General features: G+C 41.4%; 1 protein-coding gene across 1 annotated transcript in view; it reads left to right on the top strand.

Annotated features, from left to right (window-relative positions):
- The window catches only part of c1qtnf12 (C1q and TNF related 12), a 28,233-nt gene extending 5,640 nt beyond the window's left edge, over positions 1–22,593 (top strand). Inside the window, exons 2-8 of the mRNA XM_039010054.1 lie at positions 11,734–11,838; positions 12,228–12,339; positions 12,670–12,860; positions 13,888–13,996; positions 14,232–14,325; positions 20,147–20,225; positions 21,963–22,593. Of these exons, the coding sequence (XP_038865982.1) occupies positions 11,734–11,838; positions 12,228–12,339; positions 12,670–12,860; positions 13,888–13,996; positions 14,232–14,325; positions 20,147–20,225; positions 21,963–22,061 (789 nt within the window). The 3' untranslated portion in view covers positions 22,062–22,593. The remainder of the gene's footprint in view (positions 1–11,733; positions 11,839–12,227; positions 12,340–12,669; positions 12,861–13,887; positions 13,997–14,231; positions 14,326–20,146; positions 20,226–21,962) is intronic.
- The last annotated feature ends 414 nt before the right edge of the window (positions 22,594–23,007 follow it).

Below are 23,007 nucleotides of genomic sequence, written 5' to 3'. Positions count from 1 at the left end.
CCAACACCATGATTAATGAAGGGGTGTGTGGCACTGTTTGAATCGCCCCACAGACAGGGGACCGGGCTGGGAATGCACGCACGCACGCACACACGCACGCACGCACCCATACACGCACACACACACACACACACACACACACACACACACACACACACACACACACACACACACACACACACACACACACACACACACACACACACACACACACACACACACGCACCCATACACACACACACACACACACACACACACACACACACACACACACACACACACACACACACACACACACACACACACACACACACACACACGCACCCATACACACACACACACACACACACACACACACACACACACACACACACACACACACACACACACACACACACACACACACACACACACACACACACACACACACACACACACACACACACACACACACAGGTAAAGGAAGTATAGCCCACTAAGCTTGCCCATCACCATATCCAACCAAAAGATTGGAAACAGTGAGAACAAGGATGCCATAGTGAGAGTATGACATTTATAACATGTCGTAATGACCATTGTTTAGTTACACATTGCACAATCAATTTATGCACTCATTGAAATCCTGACAGACCGCTATAATAACAATAAGCAGCCCTTTGTCATTATATCTAAAATCTACAAGTAAAATTAACTGTTAGGACGATATTCCCCTTGAAATAAAACTTTTTTTTATATATATTAGGCAAAGAGGTCCTGTTTTATTTGGATTACCTCTTATTTTAATAACTTCTAATTGATGCCAGATTTATAGAAATCCCTTAATCTTGCCTGATACGTATCATGTGCTGGTCATGTTCCTCTACCTCAGATTCACATTGGACTGGAGTCTTGAAAGTAAAGAATAATATGGGGGTGTATACGCCTACTGCCGTGCAAATGATTGTTAAAATGTTGGCAATCCTTGAATCGTTTTCAGAGCCATTGTTGTTTGTAGAAAAGAGTTATGTATTTCTTTTTTGCTGTGATATTTACATCAGACCTGCATTTGATGGGTGTTGAAGCCAGGGAGAATTTGGCATGTATTCAAATTTGCCTTTCAGATGAACGATGAATTAAATTTTTATTTCCCTCTTATATTTTGTGCTTTTCTACTTACAACATGTTTTTAATACCTCATAAAGTAAGTGAGCACAGTACTTACACAATAAAAGTGCTTAAACCTAACAGAACGGAGGACTCTGCACTTATGTGGTAGAGTGGAACCACAAATGGAGGCTATGGAGCACATAAGAGAAGAAAAGATCTCATGAGTGTCTACAGTATCTACCTGGTGCATTCCACAGTGAATAAAACCATGGAGCATAACTCAGACCTGGGATCAAATACTATTTGAACAATTTTAAAATACTTTGAGTGTTTGCTTTACCCTGTCTGGAGTGCCTGGTGGGCATGATTTGCATGCTTGGGACTTCTCTATTAGTTCCATTTGTAGTGGTACTGGCGTACTGGCGGCAGAGAAGTCAGGCGCAGGAGAGCAAAAACTGATTTACAACGGCGCAGTTTAATAAATAAAACCACTGTAAACAGAACAATAAATCAATGGGTAAACAAAACCCGTTACACACCAGCATAACGTGCACAAGCACTACAATAAACAATTCCGGACAAGGACATGGGGGGAACAGAGGGTAAAATACACAACATGTAATGATGGAATTGAAACCAGGTGTGTGGGAAGACAAGACAAAACAAATGGAAAATGAAAGGTGGATCGGCGATGGCTAGAAGACCGGTGACGTCGACCGCTGAACGCCGCCCAAACAAGGAGAGGGACCGACTTCGGTGGAAGTCGTGACACCATTGCAAGTTCAATCAAGCACAAAAAGTTTTTCAGAACTTTGTGCTCTACAAATTAAGTATATCAAATAGTTTTTGAAACTAGGTTTGGAAAAACTGTCGAGTTTTCAGTTTGATATGGAAGTGGAGCCAGAGTCATTTTTAATGGATCCTCTTACCTACCACAGATATAGGGGGAAATAGGCCCCATTTGAGCAATTTGAAGACTATAATTTGAACACAAAGCAGGTGTGTCAGCAATCAGACTCTCTGCAGATTTTTTGACTAAAGCACAGTTATTATTCCCTAGGAGGTTTCATGAATACATTTGATTGCTTTAGTAGCTCTTACATGTCTTCACTGGAAAGGAATGCACATTCAATGTTTGCATAAATATCTACGGCATGTTGACACTGCAGCAGTTGTTTTGTGGAAAGAAAAGAAAGAAGATATGACGGCTACACCATAGGAATATGTGTACGTGCAGCATACCCACAAATAGTGTGACTTGAAACTGGCTTGATCCTTTACAGTCATATCATTTGATAATTTGTTAGCACTCTAGAGATTAAAATGGTGTCTATGTTTCATGTGGTTAATATCCGAAGGCCTACACTTTTCTCATATCCTCAACAACTTTTATGTGACATCTCTACAAAGTTAAAGTGCAGCGTTGCGTGCAGGGTGCACCAGTTGCACAGGTTCCATGTCTCACCATATTTAGTGTTGTGGTGGTAAATCCTCTGTCTATGAGGTGCATCGGGGGAGAACTGCGGTGGATTGGACGCTCATTAGGGGGGAACGGGTGGATGCGTGACGGTGGGGAAGCATGTGGGTTCCCCCTAGCCCAGCCCTACTGTAGCCTGGGGATCCCTGCCTCCCAGGATGCGATAGGCCCTCCCTTAGTTAGCCTCCTACACGCATGCATGGATGACTGCGAAAGGACTATAACGATATAAAAACAAGGGATTAGGGACGCCTCTACATCATCCTATCCCACGTCAAACTAAATATGTACCTGTTCACAAAACATACATTAGACATAATCTTACAAGCTTATTTTTTGGTGTGGCTGGTGCACCCTGCTCTCACGTTTACATTTGTTTGGTAAAAACAGCAGGATAAAAGCACAAGTCCATTCCAAACATTTTATTTTAAGAGCTTTGTCACGGACCAGTCAGTTAACATTACAAGATATTGTTTGCACGGTGTAGGTATTTTTTCTGTACTAGTTGGTGCATTTTAAGCAGTAAATTATGGATACTTAGTAACAAGTTAATAAGGACATTTCAATTAAAACAAGCTAAGAGTTATGGGCTATACTGTTATGTCTACAGAGGAGGCGGCAATGCTTATTATTCTTAATGATTCAGAAACTACCTGCTATGTAGAGTGCTGTTCTGGTTGAGTATCTATTGCAGCCAAATAGACAAGTTTTAACAGTTATGTCTGTGGTTGCATTCCAAATGACACCCTATTCCCTACATAGTGTACTACTTTTAATCAGGATCCATGGCCATATGGCACCCTATTCCCTACATAGTGTACTACTTTTAATCAGGATCCATGGCCATATGGCACCCTATTCCCTACATAGTGTACTACTTTTGACCAACTGGTCATTTGGAACGCACATGTGTTTTTGATGGCATGCTGCCCCAGGGACATATTTCCCTCCCTTTATTGCTTCAAATATAATTCTACCTAATTTCCCCAAACATACAAATCAAATCAAATTCTATTTGTCACATACACGTGTTTAGCAGATGTTATTGCGGGTGTAGCGAAATGCTTGTGTTTCTAGCTCCAACAGTGCAGTAATATCTAACAATTCACAACAATACACACAATACACACAACCTACAAGTAAAATAATGGAATTAAGGAATATATAAATATTAGGATGAGCAATGTTGGAGTGGTATAGACTAAATACAGTAAAATAGAATACAGTATATACATATGAGATGAGTAAAGCAAAAATATGTAAACATTATTAAAGTGACTAGTGTTCCATTATTAAAGTGGCCAGTGACTTCAAGTCTATGTATATAGGGCAGCATATACATAGACTTGAAATGACTGGCCACTTTAATAATGGAACACTAGTCACTTTAATAAAGAGATGCATGTAAAGGGATTATTCATCACGACTCTAGCAACTGTTTCCTGAATGATCATGGATATAATGAAGCAGTAATTAAATTGGTGAATCGCATACATTGTAGGTAGGCTATTACATATTTGCAACCTTACATGCAATGTTCAACAACATAGTGTTGCAAAAGTGTCATGATATTGTACATCATGCATACAAACTGGGATGCTCATCATATATAGTTGTCACATATTTGTAAGTAAAGTTCATTGCACTATAAGGATCGGGGCATGTAGCAATATACACCATCCCTTCAGTATGAATAAAGCCCCCACCGATGAGCCAAACAAACAGTGTTTGATGTTCTGAGGGATACCTTTTAGTTTGACACCTTAAGAATGTCTGACACATTTTCCAAATCACCACTGGAGTGGTGTGCTCTCACAGCTGTTGAAAGACACGGCCATTGGATGGCACTCATACAACAGCCGGGATCAAAGGGAATACAGATTGATACCTGTATCTATCCTCTGTTCACTTTGTTCATGTGCTGTACGCGCTGATATAAAGGTATGTGAGTGAGAACATTGTTTAATTTGCGCCACACTCAATAGGAACTGGATTAAACATACAGTAACTGACAGTTTTTCTATTTCGTCATGCAATGGGATTTTAAGTTCTCTGTGTATGGACTCAGTCCTTCATCTGGGGAATATTGAAGATAGTTTCACTGAGGTGCATTGAATCATAATTTCTTGCCAGCTATGGAAGCGCCACCATCTATCACTATTGGATGTCATGGTAGCAAAAATATTATGCTGAGTGATGTACAGCACGATCAATGAAAGTGAGGAATGTGTGTCCATACTAGAAAGATAAAAGACTTGAACAGATCTTAAAATCCTCATGACTTAATGTTTGATTGATGCACTCCTGACACCAAATAGCAATTCTCATGATATGTTGTGTTACACACGGTATAAAAGTGTCAAAAAGTGATTTGCTCCATTTTGCAGTTCGAATAACAGTTATAATTACCTTGGTTACAGGCCAACTTCCTAAAATATCGAAAATCCTTTAGGGCACAGTTTTACGCGTTTAATTACAAATGCGTGTGCTAACAATACAAGACGATAACAAGCAGAAAGAGAGGCCTCCTGTCCTATCAGTGCTATTATTATGCAGGGAATAGCTATGGTAGCATATATAATTATAAGTTGCATGTGTGGGCTGACTTGAGGTGGTCTAAAAACATCTGACATACAGTATGATGATCTATGTATGACATCAATGTGAGAGGAGAGGTGCAGTTATTTTGAGACTTGCAGGATGAACCGTCAGGCGTCGCGTTAAGGTCCTTGTTTTGCGTTTCACCTGCTGTCAATGTTCAGTGTGCATCACTTCAATCAAACAGAGTTGTCAGAGAGGGTCCTCAGTGATTATTGTCGGTGTTTAAATCAAACGTGTGGTTTAGGAATAGAGTTGCAGGCAGCTCTTTCAGATTTTTTCGGCGTCTCAAGCGCAAATAATTTTTCCTATGAGCTTTTAAGGTTGGTATGAAAGTGAGAGGTATAATTAGAGATAATTCCTATGCAGCATGAGCTGTAGAAAGAAAAAAAGGTTCAGTATAACCAATTAAATGGCCCGGGCAGTGTTGCAGTGTTATGGAAAAGATGTGGTGGATTATGCAGTAACAGTATCTTAGGCTTGACAAAATCTGTCTGCCGTTTATCTGTCTCCAGGCTTCAAAAACACAACAAAAACCCACAGACGTCTAACATGCACAAGCCACTGTGTTACTTAACTTGTTTATTTTGTCTGCCGTCACAAGAAAAGAGAGAAGAGAGAAGACGGAGAGAAAAACAAACCCAAAATATAAAACCTTTTTTTATTCCAGTATATTGAAGACAAGACAAACAAGGGGTTACTTTGTTGCTTTTGAACAGTACAAGAGGCGAGTCTCTCTTCCTGTCAAGAAAAGGAGGCATGTTAGTTATGCAGATAAGTGATCCGTGTCCTCCTGCCAAACCTAAATAAATACAATTTCAGACAGCTCACCTTCATGGCTCGTCTTAATCTCCTCTTTTATCTCCACCACAGTCACTTGATGTTTTGGGAGGAGGAAGAAGGCCTTTGCTTGGGGAGGATTCAAGGCATTTTGTGGTTATTGGAATTCATACAGCATCGCTTTTCACCCAAATGAAATAACGTCAGCCAGGGTGGGTTAGGGTTAGAATTATTTGGTGGCAGAGGCCTTTCATTTTGATAAATGAGATATGTGAGGGTGTTTTTCTTCAACAAAAGTATAACATCACCACACATCCAGAATCCTTGCATGTCAATCAAAGGTCTACAATCATCACCACTATCAAATCAAATCAAATCAAATTTTATTTGTCACATACACATGGTTAGCAGATGTTAATGCGAGTGTAGCGAAATGCTTGTGCTTCTAGTTCCGACAATGCAGTAATAACCAACAAGTAATCTAACCTAACAATTCCACAACTACTACCTTATACACACAAGTGTAAAGGGATAAAGAATATGTACATAAAGATATATGAATGAGTGATGGTACAGAACGGCATAGGCAAGATGCAGTAGATGGTATAGTATACAGTCTATACATATGAGATGAGTAATGTAGGGTATGTAAACATAAAGTGGCATAGTTTAAAGTGGCTAGTGATACATGTATTACATAAAGATGGCAAGATGCAGTGGATGATATACAGTACAGTATATACATATACATATGAGATGAGTAATGTAGGGTATGTAAACATTATATTAAGTGGCATTGTTTAAAGTGGCTAGTGATACATTTTTACATAATTTCCATCAATTCCCATTATTAAAGTGGCTGGAGTTGAGTCAGTATGTTGGCAGCGGCCACTAAATGTTAGTGGTGGCTGTTTAACAGTCTGATGGCCTTGAGATAGAAGCTGTTTTTCAGTCTCTCGGTCCCTGCTTTGATGCACCTGTACTGACCTCGCCTTCTGGATGATAGCGGGGTGAACAGGCAGTGGCTCGGGTGGTTGTTGTCCTTGATGATCTTTATGGCCTTCCTGTGACATCGGGTGGTGTAGGTGTCCTGGAGGGCAGGTAGTTTGCCCCCGGTGATGCGTTGTGCAGACCTCACTACCCTCTGGAGAGCCTTACGGTTGTGGGCGGAGCAGTTGTCGTACCAGGCGGTGATACAACCCGACAGGATGCTCTCGATTGTGCATCTGTAGAAGTTTGTGAGTGCTTTTGGTGACAAGCCGAATTTCTTCAGCCTCCTGAGGTTGAAGAGGTGCTGCTGCGCCTTCTTCACAACGCTGTCTGTGTGGGTGGACCAATTCAGTTTGTCCGTGATGTGTACACCGAGGAACTTAAAACTTTCCACCTTCTCCACTACTGTCCCGTCGATGTGGATAGGGGGGTGCTCCCTCTGCTGTTTCCTGAAGTCCACAATCATCTCCTTTGTTTTGTTGACGTTGAGTGTGAGGTTATTTTCCTGACACCACACTCCGAGGGCCCTCACCTCCTCCCTGTAGGCCGTCTCGTCGTTGTTGGTAATCAAGCCTACCACTGTAGTGTCGTCTGCAAACTTGATGATTGAGTTGGAGGCGTGCATGGCCACACAGTCGTGGATGACCAGGGAGTACAGGAGAGGGCTCAGAACGCACCCTTGTGGGGCCCCAGTGTTGAGGATCAGCGGGGTGGAGATGTTGTTACCTACCCTCACCACCTGGGGGCGGCCCGTCAGGAAGTCCAGGACCCAGTTGCACAGGGCGGGGTCGAGACCCAGGGTCTCGAGCTTGATGACGAGTTTGGAGGGTACTATGGTGTTAAATGCTGAGCTGTAGTCGATGAACAGCATTCTCACATAGGTAATCCTCTTGTCCAGATGAGTTAGGGCAGTGTGCAGTGTGGTTACGATTGCGTCGTCTGTGGACCTATTGGGTCGGTAAGCAAATTGGAGTGGGTCTAGGGTGTCAGGTAGGGTGGAGGTGATATGGTCCTTGACTAGTCTCTCAAAGCACTTCATGATGACAGAAGTGAGTGCTACGGGGCGGTAGTCGTTTAGCTCAGTTACCTTAGCTTTCTTGGGAACAGGAACAATGGTGGCCCTCTTGAAGCATGTGGGAACAGCATACTGGGATAAGGATTGATTGAATATGTCCTTAAACACACCAGCCAGCTGGTCTGCGCATGCTCTGAGGACGCGGCTGGGAATGCCGTCTGGGCCTGCAGCCCTGCGAGGGTTAACACGTTTAAATGTTTTACTCACCTTGGCTGCAGTGAAGGAGAGCCCGCAGGTTTTGGTAGCGGGCCGTGTCAGTGGCACTGTATTGTCCTCAAAGCGAGCAAAAAAGTTATTTAGTCTGTCTGGGAGCAAGACATCCTGGTCCGCGACGGGGCTGGTTTTCTTTTTGTAATCCGTGATTGACTGTAGACCCTGCCACATACCTCTTGTGTCTGAGCTGTTGAATTGCGACTCTACTTTGTCTCTATACTGGGACTTAGCTTGTTTGATTGCCTTGCGGAGGGAATAGCTACACTGTTTGTATTCGGTCATGTTTCCGGTCACCTTGCCCTGGTTAAAAGCAGTGGTTCGCGCTTTCAGTTTCACGCGAATGTTGCCATCAATCCACAGTTTCTGGTTTGGGAATGTTTTAATCGTTGCTGTGGGTACGACATCGTCAATGCACTTTCTAATGAACTCGCTCACCGAATCAGCGTATTCGTCAATGTTGTTGTTGGACGCAATGCGGAACATATCCCAATCCACGTGATCGAAGCAGTCTTGAAGCGTGGAATCAGATTGGTCGGACCAGCGTTGAACAGACCTGAGCGCGGGAGCTTGTTGTTTTAGTTTCTGTTTGTAGGCTGGAAGCAACAAAATGGAGTCGTGGTCAGCTTTTCCGAAAGGAGGGCGGGGGAGGGCCTTATATGCGTCGCGGAAGTTAGTATAACAATGATCCAAGGTTTTACCAGCCCTGGTAGCACAATCGATATGCTGATAGAATTTAGGGAGTTTTGTTTTCAGATTAGCCTTGTTAAAATCCCCAGCTACGATGAATACATCCTCAGGGTGTGTGGTTTCCAGTTTACAAAGAGTCAGATAAAGTTCGTTCAGGGCCATCGATGTGTCTGCTTGGGGGGGAATATATACGGCTGTGATTATAATCGAAGAGAATTCCCTTGGTAGATAATGCGGTCGACATTTGATTGTGAGGAATTCTAAATCTGGTGAACAGAATGACTTGAGTTCCTGTATGTTGTTATGATCACACCACGTCTCGTTGATCATAAGGCATACACCCCCGCCCCTCTTCTTACCAGAAAGATGTTTGTTTCTGTCGGCGCGATGCGTGAAGAAACCAGCTGGCTGCACCGACTCCGTTAGCGTCTCTCGAGTGAGCCATGTTTCCGTGAAGCAAAGAACGTTACAATCCCTGATGTCTCTCTGGAATGTTACCCTTGCTCGGATTTCATCAACCTTATTGTCAAGAGACTGGACATTGGCAAGTAGTATGCTAGGGAGTGGAGCGCGATGTGCCCGTCTCTGAAGTCTGACCAGGAGACCGCTTCCTTTGCCCCTTTTACGGCGTCGTTGTTTAGGGTCACCGGCTGGGATCAGATCCATTGTATTGGGTGGAAGGCAAAACACAGGATCCGCTTCGGGAGAGTCATATTCCTGGTTGTAACGATGGTGAGTTGATGTTGCTCTTATATTCAGTAGTTCCTCCCGACTGTATGTAATGAAACCTAAGATTACCTGGGGTACCAATGTAAGGAATAACACATAAAAAAACAAAATACTGCATAGTTTGCTAGGAACGCGAAGCGAGGCGGCCATCTCGGTCGGCGCCGGAAGTAGTATCATGAGTATCATGAGGGAGTTTCCGCTTAGAAATCATGTACGTCCATGCACTTCTTCAACAGCCTCTGTTGACTTTTATGGTATTAGAAATCATGTACGTCCATGCACTTCTTCAACAGCCTCTGTTGACTTTTATGGTATTAGAAATCATGTACGTCCATGCACTTCTTCAACAGCCTCTGTTGACTTTTATGGTATTAGCAATCATGTACGTCCATGCACTTCTTCAACAGCCTCTGTTGACTTTTATGGTATTAGAAATCATGTACGTCCATGCACTTCTTCAACAGCCTCGGTTGACTTTTATGGTATTAGAAATCATGTACGTCCATGCACTTCTTCAACAGCCTCTGTTGACTTTTATGGTATTAGAAATCATGTACGTCCATGCACTTCTTCAACAGCCTCTGTTGACTTTTATGGTATTAGAAATCATGTACGTCCATGCACTTCTTCAACAGCCTCTGTTGACTTTTATGGTATTAGAAATCATGTACGTCCATGCACTTCTTCAACAGCCTCTGTTGACTTTTATGGTATTAGAAATCATGTACGTCCATGCACTTCTTCAACAGCCTCTGTTGACTTTTATGGTATTAGAAATCATGTACGTCCATGCACTTCTTCAACAGCCTCTGTTGACTTTTATGGTATTAGAAATCATGTACGTCCATGCACTTCTTCAACAGCCTCTGTTGACTTTTATGGTATTAGAAATCATGTACGTCCATGCACTTCTTCAACAGCCTCTGTTGACTTTTATGGTATTAGAAATCATGTACGTCCATGCACTTCTTCAACAGCCTCTGTTGACTTTTATGGTATTAGAAATCATGTACGTCCATGCACTTCTTCAACAGCCTCTGTTGACTTTTATGGTATTAGAAATCATGTACGTCCATGCACTTCTTCAACAGCCTCTGTTGACTTTTATGGTATGCCACCATATCTATTATTGTGTTCATCAAGGTCGTTTCGGTCATTTTCTTCCTGTTATAGCTTACATTTTCAATTGTGGGCCAAAAAAACATTTCATTGCTGGTATGTTTGTAGCTAGGTATAGGTGAAAGTGTTGTTGGATGTTTAGAAATCTTGTCGTAGGCTAATTGGTCACTAAAATATCCTATGGATAGAGTCATTTTTCAGGGAGTCCTGAATGCACAGTATGCTCATGGAAATGTTTGTGTTGAAAAAAATCACTTCAGAAGTCTTGTTTATTTTCCTTTGACCCTATTAGGCAAATAAGAATTGACGTGGCACCTGAGTGAGTTATCTGGAGAGAAAAAACAAGCAAACAGGGAGAGTCTTGGAAAGAAAAAGTGACTGAACATAATTGGCAAAGTGAAAGATACGACACAAAAAGCCTTCTTCCCTCTCTCTGGAATGGCAGTAGATCGGCAAGGAGACACGGAGAGAGAGAGAAAGAATGAAAGAGAGTTCGCTTAACAGTGTGACCTGCCTTGATGTCTGGCACCATTTAATAGTATCTTAAAGCAAGATTTTCCAATGGAGGGTAAGCAGAAATTATGACTCATTGGATTCAGTTACATAGTTACAATACTTTGCATTGTGTGCCAGTGGGCGAAATGATTCCAGACTGAAATATCTGATGAATCTTGCAATTAGCACTGTTCTCCTTAAAGAGCCATTTTGATTGAGGAATAAGAACAAAATGCAACAGTTTGGGACTAGCTTGATTGTAAGTACATTCTGGCAAAACCCTTAATCACACTTTATTTCACTGGGCACTTGTTTAATGCTCACCATCAATCAGCCAGGTTTATGTAGGTAGGTACACCTGCCTCTCCTTGATGTATCATTGATTTATAGTAGGCCTGTCTTCGTTGCAAAATCAGACCTCTGAAATGGTTTGATGTTGAATGAAAAATGTCTCATGGGTTTCTCTGTCTCATGTATCCTATAGAATCCTGACAACCAGAGAGTGGATCCCCTGGGATCATGGATGGACTTTGTGAAACGACCTGTAGGCAACTTCCCTGGGAAGTGCCGCAAACGCAAAAGGCCACTGGTAAATATAACAATGGCTTCAGTGGTGGTTCAAAGAAATTAGCTGATCAAGCACTGGTTCGTTCATTACATTGGTCACGAAGCATCTAGTACGATACATAAGTAGAATATTGGTTGTTTGAATATTGAAACAAGTTTCTGTTTCAAATCGTGTTCACAGCAGTGGAGGCTGCTGAGTGGAGGATGGCTCATAATAATGGCTGGAATGGAGTCAATGGAATGGTATCAACCACATGGAAACCACATGTTTGATGTGTTTGATACCATTCCAGACATTATTATGAGCCTTCCTCCCCTCAGCAGCCTCCACTGCTGTACAGTAGATTATCTTCTTATTCATATGATCCTATATTATTATGTAATGTGTTATTATTTCCTGGTCTCTGTCAGCCCGGGCCACCAGGTCCTCCTGGCCCCCCAGGCCCCCAGGGACCACCTGGATCTCCCGGGGCAGAGGTCACCCAGGAAGTCCTCCTCCAGGAGTTCAAAAAGATGATAAAAGGTGACATCATATAAAGTCCTAAAATGTCATATAAAGACACAACATGTGATAAAGTCTCATCTGGTCCTTCGCTGTGTATAGGAGGACTTGATTTCAAGACATTGGTGATTGATTGTTACTACTGATGGATCATTGTCTCAGTGAAGGCGGAAGTATTTCATTAGTACCTGACCATCCACGGTAGATATTGGGTCAGCAAGCTCACTACTCTATTGGTGTACTGTAGTGCCAGAGAAAGTTTTTTTATAGTTTAAAGTTAAGTCCATATTCGTGTCATCTTTCTTTATTATTTCTTTAGATTATCTCATATTCCTTCTGTGTTTTAATCAGAAGCTACAGAGAGGAGAACTGCTGCAGTGGATAGGCAGACCAGTACCAGTCCTAGTCAGATACCCACGGCCCACATCACCCTGGAAGGAATGACCTCTTACAGGAGGATAGAGGAAGCCTTCCACTGTAAACTCAAAGGACCTGTGGTTATCGACAAGAAGACACTGATGGAGTTACAGAACTTTCAGACGGTACGTTTTGGAGGAACAATCGAGAAGTTTGTAAAGGATGTAGACGCTTGTGAAGTATTTGGTCACCCCCTTGAACATCTTTTGTATCCTCTTGTCTTACTCTAAACCATTCAGTACACAATATCAAGTCCATGTTAATATTCACAATCAGGTTTCTATCTTTCAATTTTCTTTCTTTTAGCCATGTTTGAATATTTGATTTGAACCAGCAATGATTCTGGTTATATCCACTTGATGTATAAGAATCACTCCTTCCCTAGAGTCTGACAAAGCAGTACCAGGCTGGAGCTCAGACTGGCTCCTTAGTCAAAAATGCAATGCTCCACATCACTTTCTGGGTCGGCACACAAAAGGCACTCTGTCTGTGACTTGTAATATGGTGTGGAGAGGACAAATTTATACTCTGTTTAAATTAGCATGCTGTAGTGGAAGAACTATGCCCAGGGACATTCTGAGGCGGGAGGTTAAAGTGGCAATCAGCAGTTGCTACATCCATTTTTGGATTTATAAATGAATGATATGTACCCATTGATTCTTGAAGAATATATCTTATACAGTTCTCATGAGCTTAGTTTAACTGTCGTACCCCATCAGAACCCAAAGTATAAGCTTGTTTTACTCCAATGTTTGTTAACAAAGTAAATGTAAACAAACACTGTATAGCCTCAAAACATGGTTAAAACTATAACTTTGATACCATGGATGGTCAGTCCTTGAATCCATAGCTCTATCTATGAATTTGAGAGTGATTACATTTCTCCAGCCCCATCCCTCAGCATTTTACCAAAACAGTGGCAGGGATACGCTTTGTTATTGTTTCAACTGCTGATTGGTCCTTTAAGAGTAGACATATACCAAGTTTAAGAAATGTCAGTTGGAAAAGTTTGGATTGATTGCTCGGGTGTTCACTTTGGCAGACGTACAGATATCAATTGAGCCCAAAATTGAGATGTAAAATTTGGTATTTTTTATCTGTCAGTCATTGTATAACTCCATTCCACATGTCACATTGTATTTCTCCTTCCAGCCTCTTGCTAAAGGTGCCTTCCTCAGAGGGACAGGAATGGACCAATCCACAGGACGATTCACGGCTCCCGTCACAGGGATCTACCAGTTCTCTGCTAATGTTCATATCGGTAGGGAATGCTTCTCTACAATAAGGAAATCTAATTAACAGGGAATCATCTTGGGAAATATATTGATTTGGAAGTTGGAATTCAATATCAAGACAATGAATGAGGCCCCATTTATACAGATATTTTGCTAAAATATTATATATTTTCAGAGGACTCTGTGACCTTTTATTCAGAGGTGTTTCTAAGCAGGATAATGTCTGACCTCAGATGTTTTCTCCCTGTTTTCTCCCTGAAGACCACAATGAGGTGAAGAGGAGTAAGAGTCAGCTGAGAGCCAGGGACAATGTGCGAGTGCTGATCTGCATCGAATCCCTGTGTCATCGATATACGTGAGTACCATCAGTCTCAGTCAGTAACACTTTACTGTAGGTGTCCTTTGGAATGTATTCATAAAGCATTTATCACAGCTATATAGCACAATCTAACATTTGTCATAAGCTGTCGTAAGTAGCTTTAAATAGTTATGAGTAACGGCATAATATGTAATTAAACTTGTTTTGATGAGTGTTACAGATAACTGTTCATCCCGTTGTCATATGCTCTAATGTCAACTGTTAATAACAACTGCTATTAAACAGTCTACATGACAACTTATGCCATATGTTATTGTATGCTACATAAGAGTCTACATACCATGTGTTAGAGCAGGGTGTTATGTCATTTACCAACCTCTGTGTCACATTATTACATTTCATGAAATGACTGATGTCATAACCATGTCATATGCACTTAATAAAGTGACATTAATTTGAAATGTTATAAAACAGTTATGAGTGTGCTTATACCACAGGATGAGTTGAAACTATCATAAAACTTTACAATTCAAAGGATCTCCAACAAACATGGGCAAATGGGAGCACATATGTACTTAGGATTTTCTTTCTTTTGACAACGAGACAATAAACAGCTCTGAGTTGAACAAATTAGACCACGTCCTGGTATAAAAAGGACACATTATAATGCCATCAACTTGCAAAAAAATACACAAACACTTTTAAACGAAATGGAATCAAATAGAATTTTTACAACACAATCAAGGTTGCTGGGGCACAAAAAGATGAAAAGGTAATTGTGCAAGTAAAATAGGATGTAAATGTGTAACGTGACAAAGAGTATGTTTTTTTATTCCACCTGTAGCTAGTGAAGTTAGCTAGCTAGTGCTAGCAGATAGCTAACGTTAGCTAGATAGCTAAAGCCGTCCGTCAGCTGCGAACCGTGGCTATTGAACCTTGCCTTTCAGTGGGGGAAATTTCTTTGTACCAAATTAAATAATCAAGAAAATCACAGAGACAGAACCCACACTAACATTACCAGTAACAACAACCACAGTGCTTACATTAACTTATGGTAACCCACCTAACGCCATCAATATAACACTATTACCAAAAGTGACAACAGTTCAGAACATAAAGTAACCAGTGATCTAAAGTTTAAATGAAACAACGTTTCACACACATAATGCATTATTTTCAGAGATAGCTAACAACAGCAAGTGAGCTGCAATAAAAAAACTGTTCCCACCCATTACAAGTCAAAATGTGATTGGTTGATTCCACTGTCACTACAAAATTCTGCTCAGTTGAATGGCAGATGTCTTCTATCGAGCTTCTGAGGGCTTAGCGCCTGGTGAGCTATCTAGCTAGATTTATCTCAACAGAAACCACCAAAGAAAAATCCTGATTAGATATTTTTTCTCCTCAGTTTTAACCCTTTCCAACACAAACGGAAGAGATTAAATCAGAATGTAATTGTAAAGAAGAATATAATCAGAATACCATTGAAATATTATTCAAAAGATAAAATTTAAATTAAAACGACATTTATATTTAAAAAATACAACAATTATTTTATAATTGGGCCTTCTCTGAACGTATAGATTGCCTTGACGGTTCCCCACTGCCATCCGTGGGTCGTAAAAGTAACGCAATTGCAACGTCAACTACTTATTACTTAGTTACTTTAACTAACAAGCCATTTTTTCATAATATACAGTGCCTTCAGAAAGTATTCATACCCCTTGACTTTGGCAGGACGTCCAACCGGCCTCACAACCGCAGACCACATGTATGGCGTTGTGTGGGTGAGCGGTTTGCTGATGTCAACCTTGTAAACAGAGTGCCCCATGGTGGCGGTGGGGTTATGGTATTGGCAGGCATAAGCTACGGACAACGAACACAATTGCATTTTATTGATGGCAATTTTAATGCACAGAGATACCGTGATGAGATCCTGAGGTGCATTGTCGTGCCATTCATCCGCCGCCATCATTATCATGTTTCAGCATGATAATGCACAGCCCCATGTCACAAGGATCTGTACACAATTCCTGGAAGCTGAAAATGTCCCAGTTCTTCCATGACCTGCATACTCACCAGACGTATCACCCATTGAGCATGTTTGGGATGCTCTGGATTGATGTATACGACAGCGTGTTCCAGTTCTCGCCAATATCCAGCAACTTCACACAGCCATTGAAGAGGAGTGGGACAACATTCCACAGGCCACAATCAACAGACTTATCAACTCTATGTGAAGGTGTGTTGCGCTGCATGAGGAAAATGGTGGTCACACCAGATACTGACTGGTTTTCTGATCCACGCCTCTATCTTTTTTTCTAATATACCTGTGACCAACAGATGCATATCTGTATTCCCAGTCATGTGGAATCCATAGATTAGGGCCTAACACATTTATTTCAATTGACCGATTTCCTTATTTGAACTGAAACTAAGTAAAATCTTTGAAATTGTTGCATGTTACGTTTTATATTTTTTATACCAGGACGTGGTCCATTTTGTACAGCTCAGACCAGTTTATTGTCTCATTGTCAAACACTTCAAATTAATGTCACTTTACTTATGGTTTCTTTGCACATTATATTAAGGGCAGATCACATGGTTATGACATCGATCATTCCATGAAATGTAATAATGGTACACAGAGGTTGGTAAATTACATAACACCCTGTTATAACACATGGTATGTAGACTCTTATGTAGCATGCAATAACATATGACATAAGTTGTCATGCAGATGGTGTAAAAGCAATTGTTATTAACAGTTGACAGAGTATATGACAACAGGATGAACAGTCATCTCTAACACCCATTAAAAATAGTTTAATTACAGCTTATGCCGTTACTCATAACTATTTAGAACTACTTATGGAAGCTTATGACAAATGGTATGTGCTATATAGCTGTTGTAAAGGCTTTATGAATGCATTCATAAGGACACCTACAGTGAATTGTTACCGTCTCAGTCTATTGATCATCTATCAACAAATCAGTATGATAAAGTTTATTTTATTTGATTTATTTCACCTTTATTTAACCAGGTAAGCTAGTTGAGAACAAATTCTCATTTACAACTGCGACCTGGCCAAGATAAAGCAAAGCAGTGCGACACAAACAACGACACAGAGTTACACATGGAATAAACAAGCATACAGTCAATAACATAATAGAAAAAAAGTCTATATACAGTGTGTGCAAATGGCGTGAGGAGGTAGGCAATAAATAGGCCATAGTAGCGAAGTAATTACAATTTAGCAGATTAACACTGGAGTGATAAATGAGCAGATGATGATGTGCAAGTAGAGATACTGGTGTGAAAAAGAGCAGAAAAGTAAATAAAAACAATATGGGGATGAGGTAGGTAGATTGGGTGGGTTATATACAGATGGACTACGTACAGCTGCAGCGATCGGTTAGCTGCTCAGATAGCTGATGTTTAAAGTTAGAGAGGGAAATATAAGTCTCCAGCTTCAGCGATTTTTGCAATTCATTCCAGTCACTGGCAGCAGAGAACTGGAAGGAAAGGCGGCCAAAGGAGGTGTTGGCTTTGGGGATGACCAGTGAGATATACCTGCTGGAGCGCGTGCTACGTGTGGGTGTTGTTATCGTGACCAACGAGCTGAGATAAGGCGGAGCTTTACCTAGCATAGACTTATAGATGACCTGGAGCCAGTGGGTCTGGCGATAAATATGTAGCGAGGGCCAGCCGACTAGAGCATACAGGTCGCAGTGGTGGGAGGTATAAGCGGCTTTGGTGACAAAACGGATGGCACTGTGATAGACTGCATCCAGTTTGCTGAGTAGAGTATTGGAAGCTATTTTGTAGATGACATCGCCGAAGTCGAGGATTGGTAGGATAGTCAGTTTTACTAGGGTAAGTTTGGCTGCGTGAGTGAAGGAGACTTTATTGCAAAATAGAAAGCTGATTCTAGATTTGATTTTGTATTGGCGATGTTTAATATGAGTCTGGAAGGAGAGTTTACAGTCTAGCCAGACACCTAGGTATTTGTAAATGTCCACATATTCTAGGTCAGAACCTTCCAGGGTAGTGATGCTAGTCGGGTGGGCGGGTGCGGGCAGCGAACGGTTGAAAAGCATGCATTTGGTTTTACTAGCATTTAAGAGCAGTTGGAGGCCACGGAAGGAGTGTTGTATGGCATTGAAGCTTGTTGGGCCAGATGTATACAGAATGGTGTCGTCTGCGTAGAGGTGGATCAGGGAATCACCCGCAGCAAGAGCGACATCATTGATATATACAGAGAAAAGAGTTGGCCCGAGAATTGAACCCTGCGGTACCCCCATAGAGACTGCCCGAGGTCCGGACAACAGGCCCTCCGATTTGACACACTGAACTCTGTCTGCGAAGTAGTTGGTGAACCAATATCCTTCCAGGATACCCGGGCCAGGTCGATTAGAAAGGCCTGCTCGCAGAAGTGTTTTAGGGAGCGTTTGACAGTGATGAGGGGTGGTCGTTTGACCGTGGACCCATAGCGGATATAGGCAATGAGGCAGTGATCGCTGAGATCCTGATTGAAAATGCCTTCAATATCTAGTCATCCCACTCCAAACCCTTTCAACATATGACCATATGGTTCTGATTTGTTCTGGCTTTTGCAACATACTTGGAGTGTAGTAAAAACAAAACAACATCAAAACTATTTTTGCTTCACCCCCAAAAGAGTTAGCTAATCCATTCTATTGTCTGCCAGGGCAGCCTTTCTTGTTGTGTTCATAATGCTCTATATTGACAGCAGTCATTGAATCCATGCGTGATAATCAGAGTTTAATGCCAGTTTTATGAGCTGTTAAACACGTTGTGTGGAGCAAGTTAGGCATTTCCTGTGTAAAAGTGAAGAACGTCTTTATATGAAATGTCCTCTCACTTCTTCCCTTGGTCCCTTTCGCCTCCAAAATCGTTCTAGACTCACCTTTGACACCTGAGAAACCCTGCTGCTGCTACCAACACCACAGGCCAGGGTCGTTTATCATCATAGCAAAACATTTTGCAATGAAGAAAAGGAAAATGTCATATTGGAAAGGTTCAGGTAGTCCCTCCCTGTTTCAGTCCTATTTTTGTTGAATTAGTTGCCTATTGAATATGACCCTGAATAGAGAAATGCCCTTTTTGGGAAGTGTGAAGGATGAATTTTACACACTCATTTGTAAATACCAGAATATTACACACCCATTTTCGGTGATATGAGTACTGCTGTTCACATACTTTGGCCTTTTTTGTTTATATAAAGTAAGCAAAATCTGAAATGTTGAAACAAACGGTACCCAAGATTTCCTCCATATATACAGGCCAACAACCTTGCTTCACAACCTGGTATTATGAAAGAAATGTATAAATAATATTGTTATCCGAAAAAGTGGGCTCATTTTTTTTGCCTTTCCACCCCTATGCCTCCAGCCTGTCTCGCTCTCCCACACATGAAAATGCAGAGAATGTGAAATGAGGCTCATTGCGATGGCAGTTAAAGTGAAGACAAACATGATTGATTCACCATAAAAATGTTGCGTTTTCCACTAAACAGGAGCCAGTGGTCTCAGCAAGAGTTGTACGACTAGACTCCACGCCTGCTATATTACATATTACTCTCTGCACTGCAGACTTCATTAAAGACTCACTGTAATGATTATGATGATTCAAGACTCAAAATGAAGCAATAGCATGTTTATTTAATGTGTACAAAAACATATTTTGCATGAAGTATCATGCAATTAGATTATTTAGTTTCAGAACATGTTAGGTGTGTATAGATTAAGTGAAGTTATTTAGAACAAATATAAAGTTCAGGAAAAAAGATGATGATTAATTGTCAATCATTTTTTGTTTTCTTTGTCATTGCAGGTCATTAGAGATGATTGTTGGATTGGAAAGTAACAGCAAGATCTTCACAGTGAATGTGCAAGGGTTACTAGAGCTACAGGTAGGCTCATATTTATCAAACCACGCTCACCATTTAGATTCTCCAGTAGGGTTGAGCTGAATAAAAAGCCTTTAAGAAGGGTTGAGAAGTATAATTACTATTGTACAGTCATGGCCAAAAGTTTTGAGAATGACACAAATATTAATTTCCGCAAAGTTGACTGCTTCAGTGTCTTTAGATATTTTTGTCAGACGTTACTATGGAATACTGAAGTATATTTACAAGCATTTCATAAGTGTCAAAAGCTTTTATTGACAATTACATGAAGTTGATGCAAGAGTCAATATTTGCAGTGTTGACCCTAATTTTTCAAGACCTCTGCAATCCGGCCTGGCATGCTGTCAATTAACTTCTGGGCCACATCCTGATCGATGGCAGCCCATTCTTGCATGATCAATGCTTGGAGTTTATCAGAATTTGTGGGGTTTTGTTTGTCCACCCGCCTCTTGAGGATTGTCCACAAGTTTTCAATGGGATTAAGGTCTGGGGAGTTTCCAGGCCATGGACCCAAAATATCGATGTTTTGTTCCCGAGCCACTTAGATATCACTTTTGCCTTATGGCAAGGTGCTCCATCATGCTGGAAAAGGCATTGTTCGTCACCAAACTGTTCCTGGATGGTTGGGAGAAGTTGCTATCGGAGGATGTGTTGGTACCATTCTTTATTCATGGCTGTGTTCTTAGGCAAAATTGTGAGTGAGCCCACTCCCTTGGCTGAGAAGCAACCCCACACATGAATGGTCTCAGGATGCTTTACTGTTGGCATGACACAGGACTGATGGTAGCGCTCACCTTGTCTTCTTCGGACAAGCTTTTTTCTGGATGCCCCAAACAATCGGAAAGGGGATTCATCAGAGAAAATGACTTTACCTTAGTCCTCAGCAGTCCAATCCCTGTACCTTTTGCAGAATATCAGTCTGCCCCTGATGTTTTTTCTGGAGAGAAGTGGCTTCTTTGCTGCCCTTCTTGACACCAGGCCATCCTCCAAATGTCTTCGCCTCACTGTGCGTGCAGATGCACTCACACCTGCCTGCTGGCATTCCTGAGCAAGCTCTGTACTGGTGGTGCCCCGATCCCGCAGCTGAATCAACTTTAGGAGATGGTCCTGGCGCTTGCTGGACTTTCTTGGGCACCCTGAAGCCTTCTTCAAAACCATTGAACCACTCTCCTTGAAGTTCTTGATGATCCGATAAATGGTTGATTTAGGTGCACTCTTACTGGCAGCCTGTGAAGCCCTTTTTGTGCAAAGCAATGATGACGGCACGTGTTTCCTTGCAGGTAACCATGGTTGACAGAGGAAGAACAATGATTCTAAGCACCACTCTCCTTTTGAAGCTTCCAGTCTGTTATTCGAACTCAATCAGCATGACAGAGTGATCTCCAGCCTTGTCCTCGTCAACACACACCTGTGTTAACGAGAGAATCACTGACATGATGTCAGCTGGTCCTTTTGTGGCAGGGCTGAAATGCAGTGGAAATGTTTTTGGGGGATTCAGTTCCTTTGCATGGCAAAGAGGGACTTTGCAATTAATTGCAATTCATCTGATCACTCTTCATAACATTCTGGAGTATATGCAAATTGCCATCATACAAACTGAGGCAGCAGACTTTGTGAAAATTTATATTTGTGTCATTCTCAAAACTTTTGGCCACGACTGTATAATGAGTTGTATTATCCCTATAACAAAACAAATAGTAATCATATTATTGTATTTAAAATGTTATTGTATCTCCTCAGGTTGGACAGTACACCTCAATATTTGTGGACAATGGAGCTGGGGCATCCATCATAATACAGAATGGCTCTGACTTCATGGGCATGTTGCTGGGTGTATAGCCTTACGTCCTGGCCTTGGAGCTGGGGGTATACCTTACCTCTTCCCATTGGACACCAGGGCCCTGGCCACGCAAGGCATCTGTATCTAATTGGACTACTAACAGATGCTTCTGGCCTATCACCATCCATGGAGGAGAAAGGACAGTTTTGAAAGCTTTAGGACTGTGTCTCTCCACAGACACCATGAAAGCAAGCACTCCCATGGGCCAAGAAAGACATTAAGTACATTCCAACAGACAAATCCTAATAGACAAGACTTCAAATCACTCAATGAAATGTTTTTATTTGAAAGGTTTTTATGTCAATCTATTCATTTGTATGGCAGTAAGTAAGTACAGTACATAGACCTGTGAGTGTGTATATACACTGGATGATGCAAAGATGCTCAGATGCATTGTACGAGATGCATGAGAGCAACATTAGTTCCGGTTTTGGGGTTTTCGTCACTGGTTATTTGGACTTATCAGGATTGGGCGAAGGCGGTGCTTAAACTGTTTCGCCTCGAGTGCTTCGTGCGTGTGCCCACATGGATCAGAAGGGGGGGGGGGGGGCTTTGGCTGAGGGTTTCCTTTTGTGAGGGTGGAGACTTCATTTTTGCTGTAACTCTCAATTTCTAACACGTATGAACACAAAAGTTAATCACGCAGCTGACCAAATTTACACAACATTTTACTTGGGTTAACAGAGAATAGTTTCTGTCTGGAACTATTTTGTGGGATTCAAATCCAAACTAACCTATTTGGTTAGAGCGTTTAAATGAAATGCGAGTGTGTTGGCCATTCTGTTTTATACCGATGTATTTAATATACAGTGTTTCCAAGTTACGCTTATGCCAAATTATATAACTGCCACGGTCAAGCAGAAAAGATGTTAAATATTGTTTTATAAAATGCCAGTTGTTTCAGCAAAAGAGACTGATCATGTTATCTATTCAATTAGAAAATAC

This window comes from Salvelinus namaycush, chromosome 16, assembly GCF_016432855.1.
Source record: "Salvelinus namaycush isolate Seneca chromosome 16, SaNama_1.0, whole genome shotgun sequence".
Taxonomy (NCBI): Eukaryota; Metazoa; Chordata; class Actinopteri; order Salmoniformes; family Salmonidae; genus Salvelinus; species Salvelinus namaycush.
Note: the sequence above shows the minus strand (reverse complement) of the source record. Positions and strands in the feature narration are given on the sequence as shown.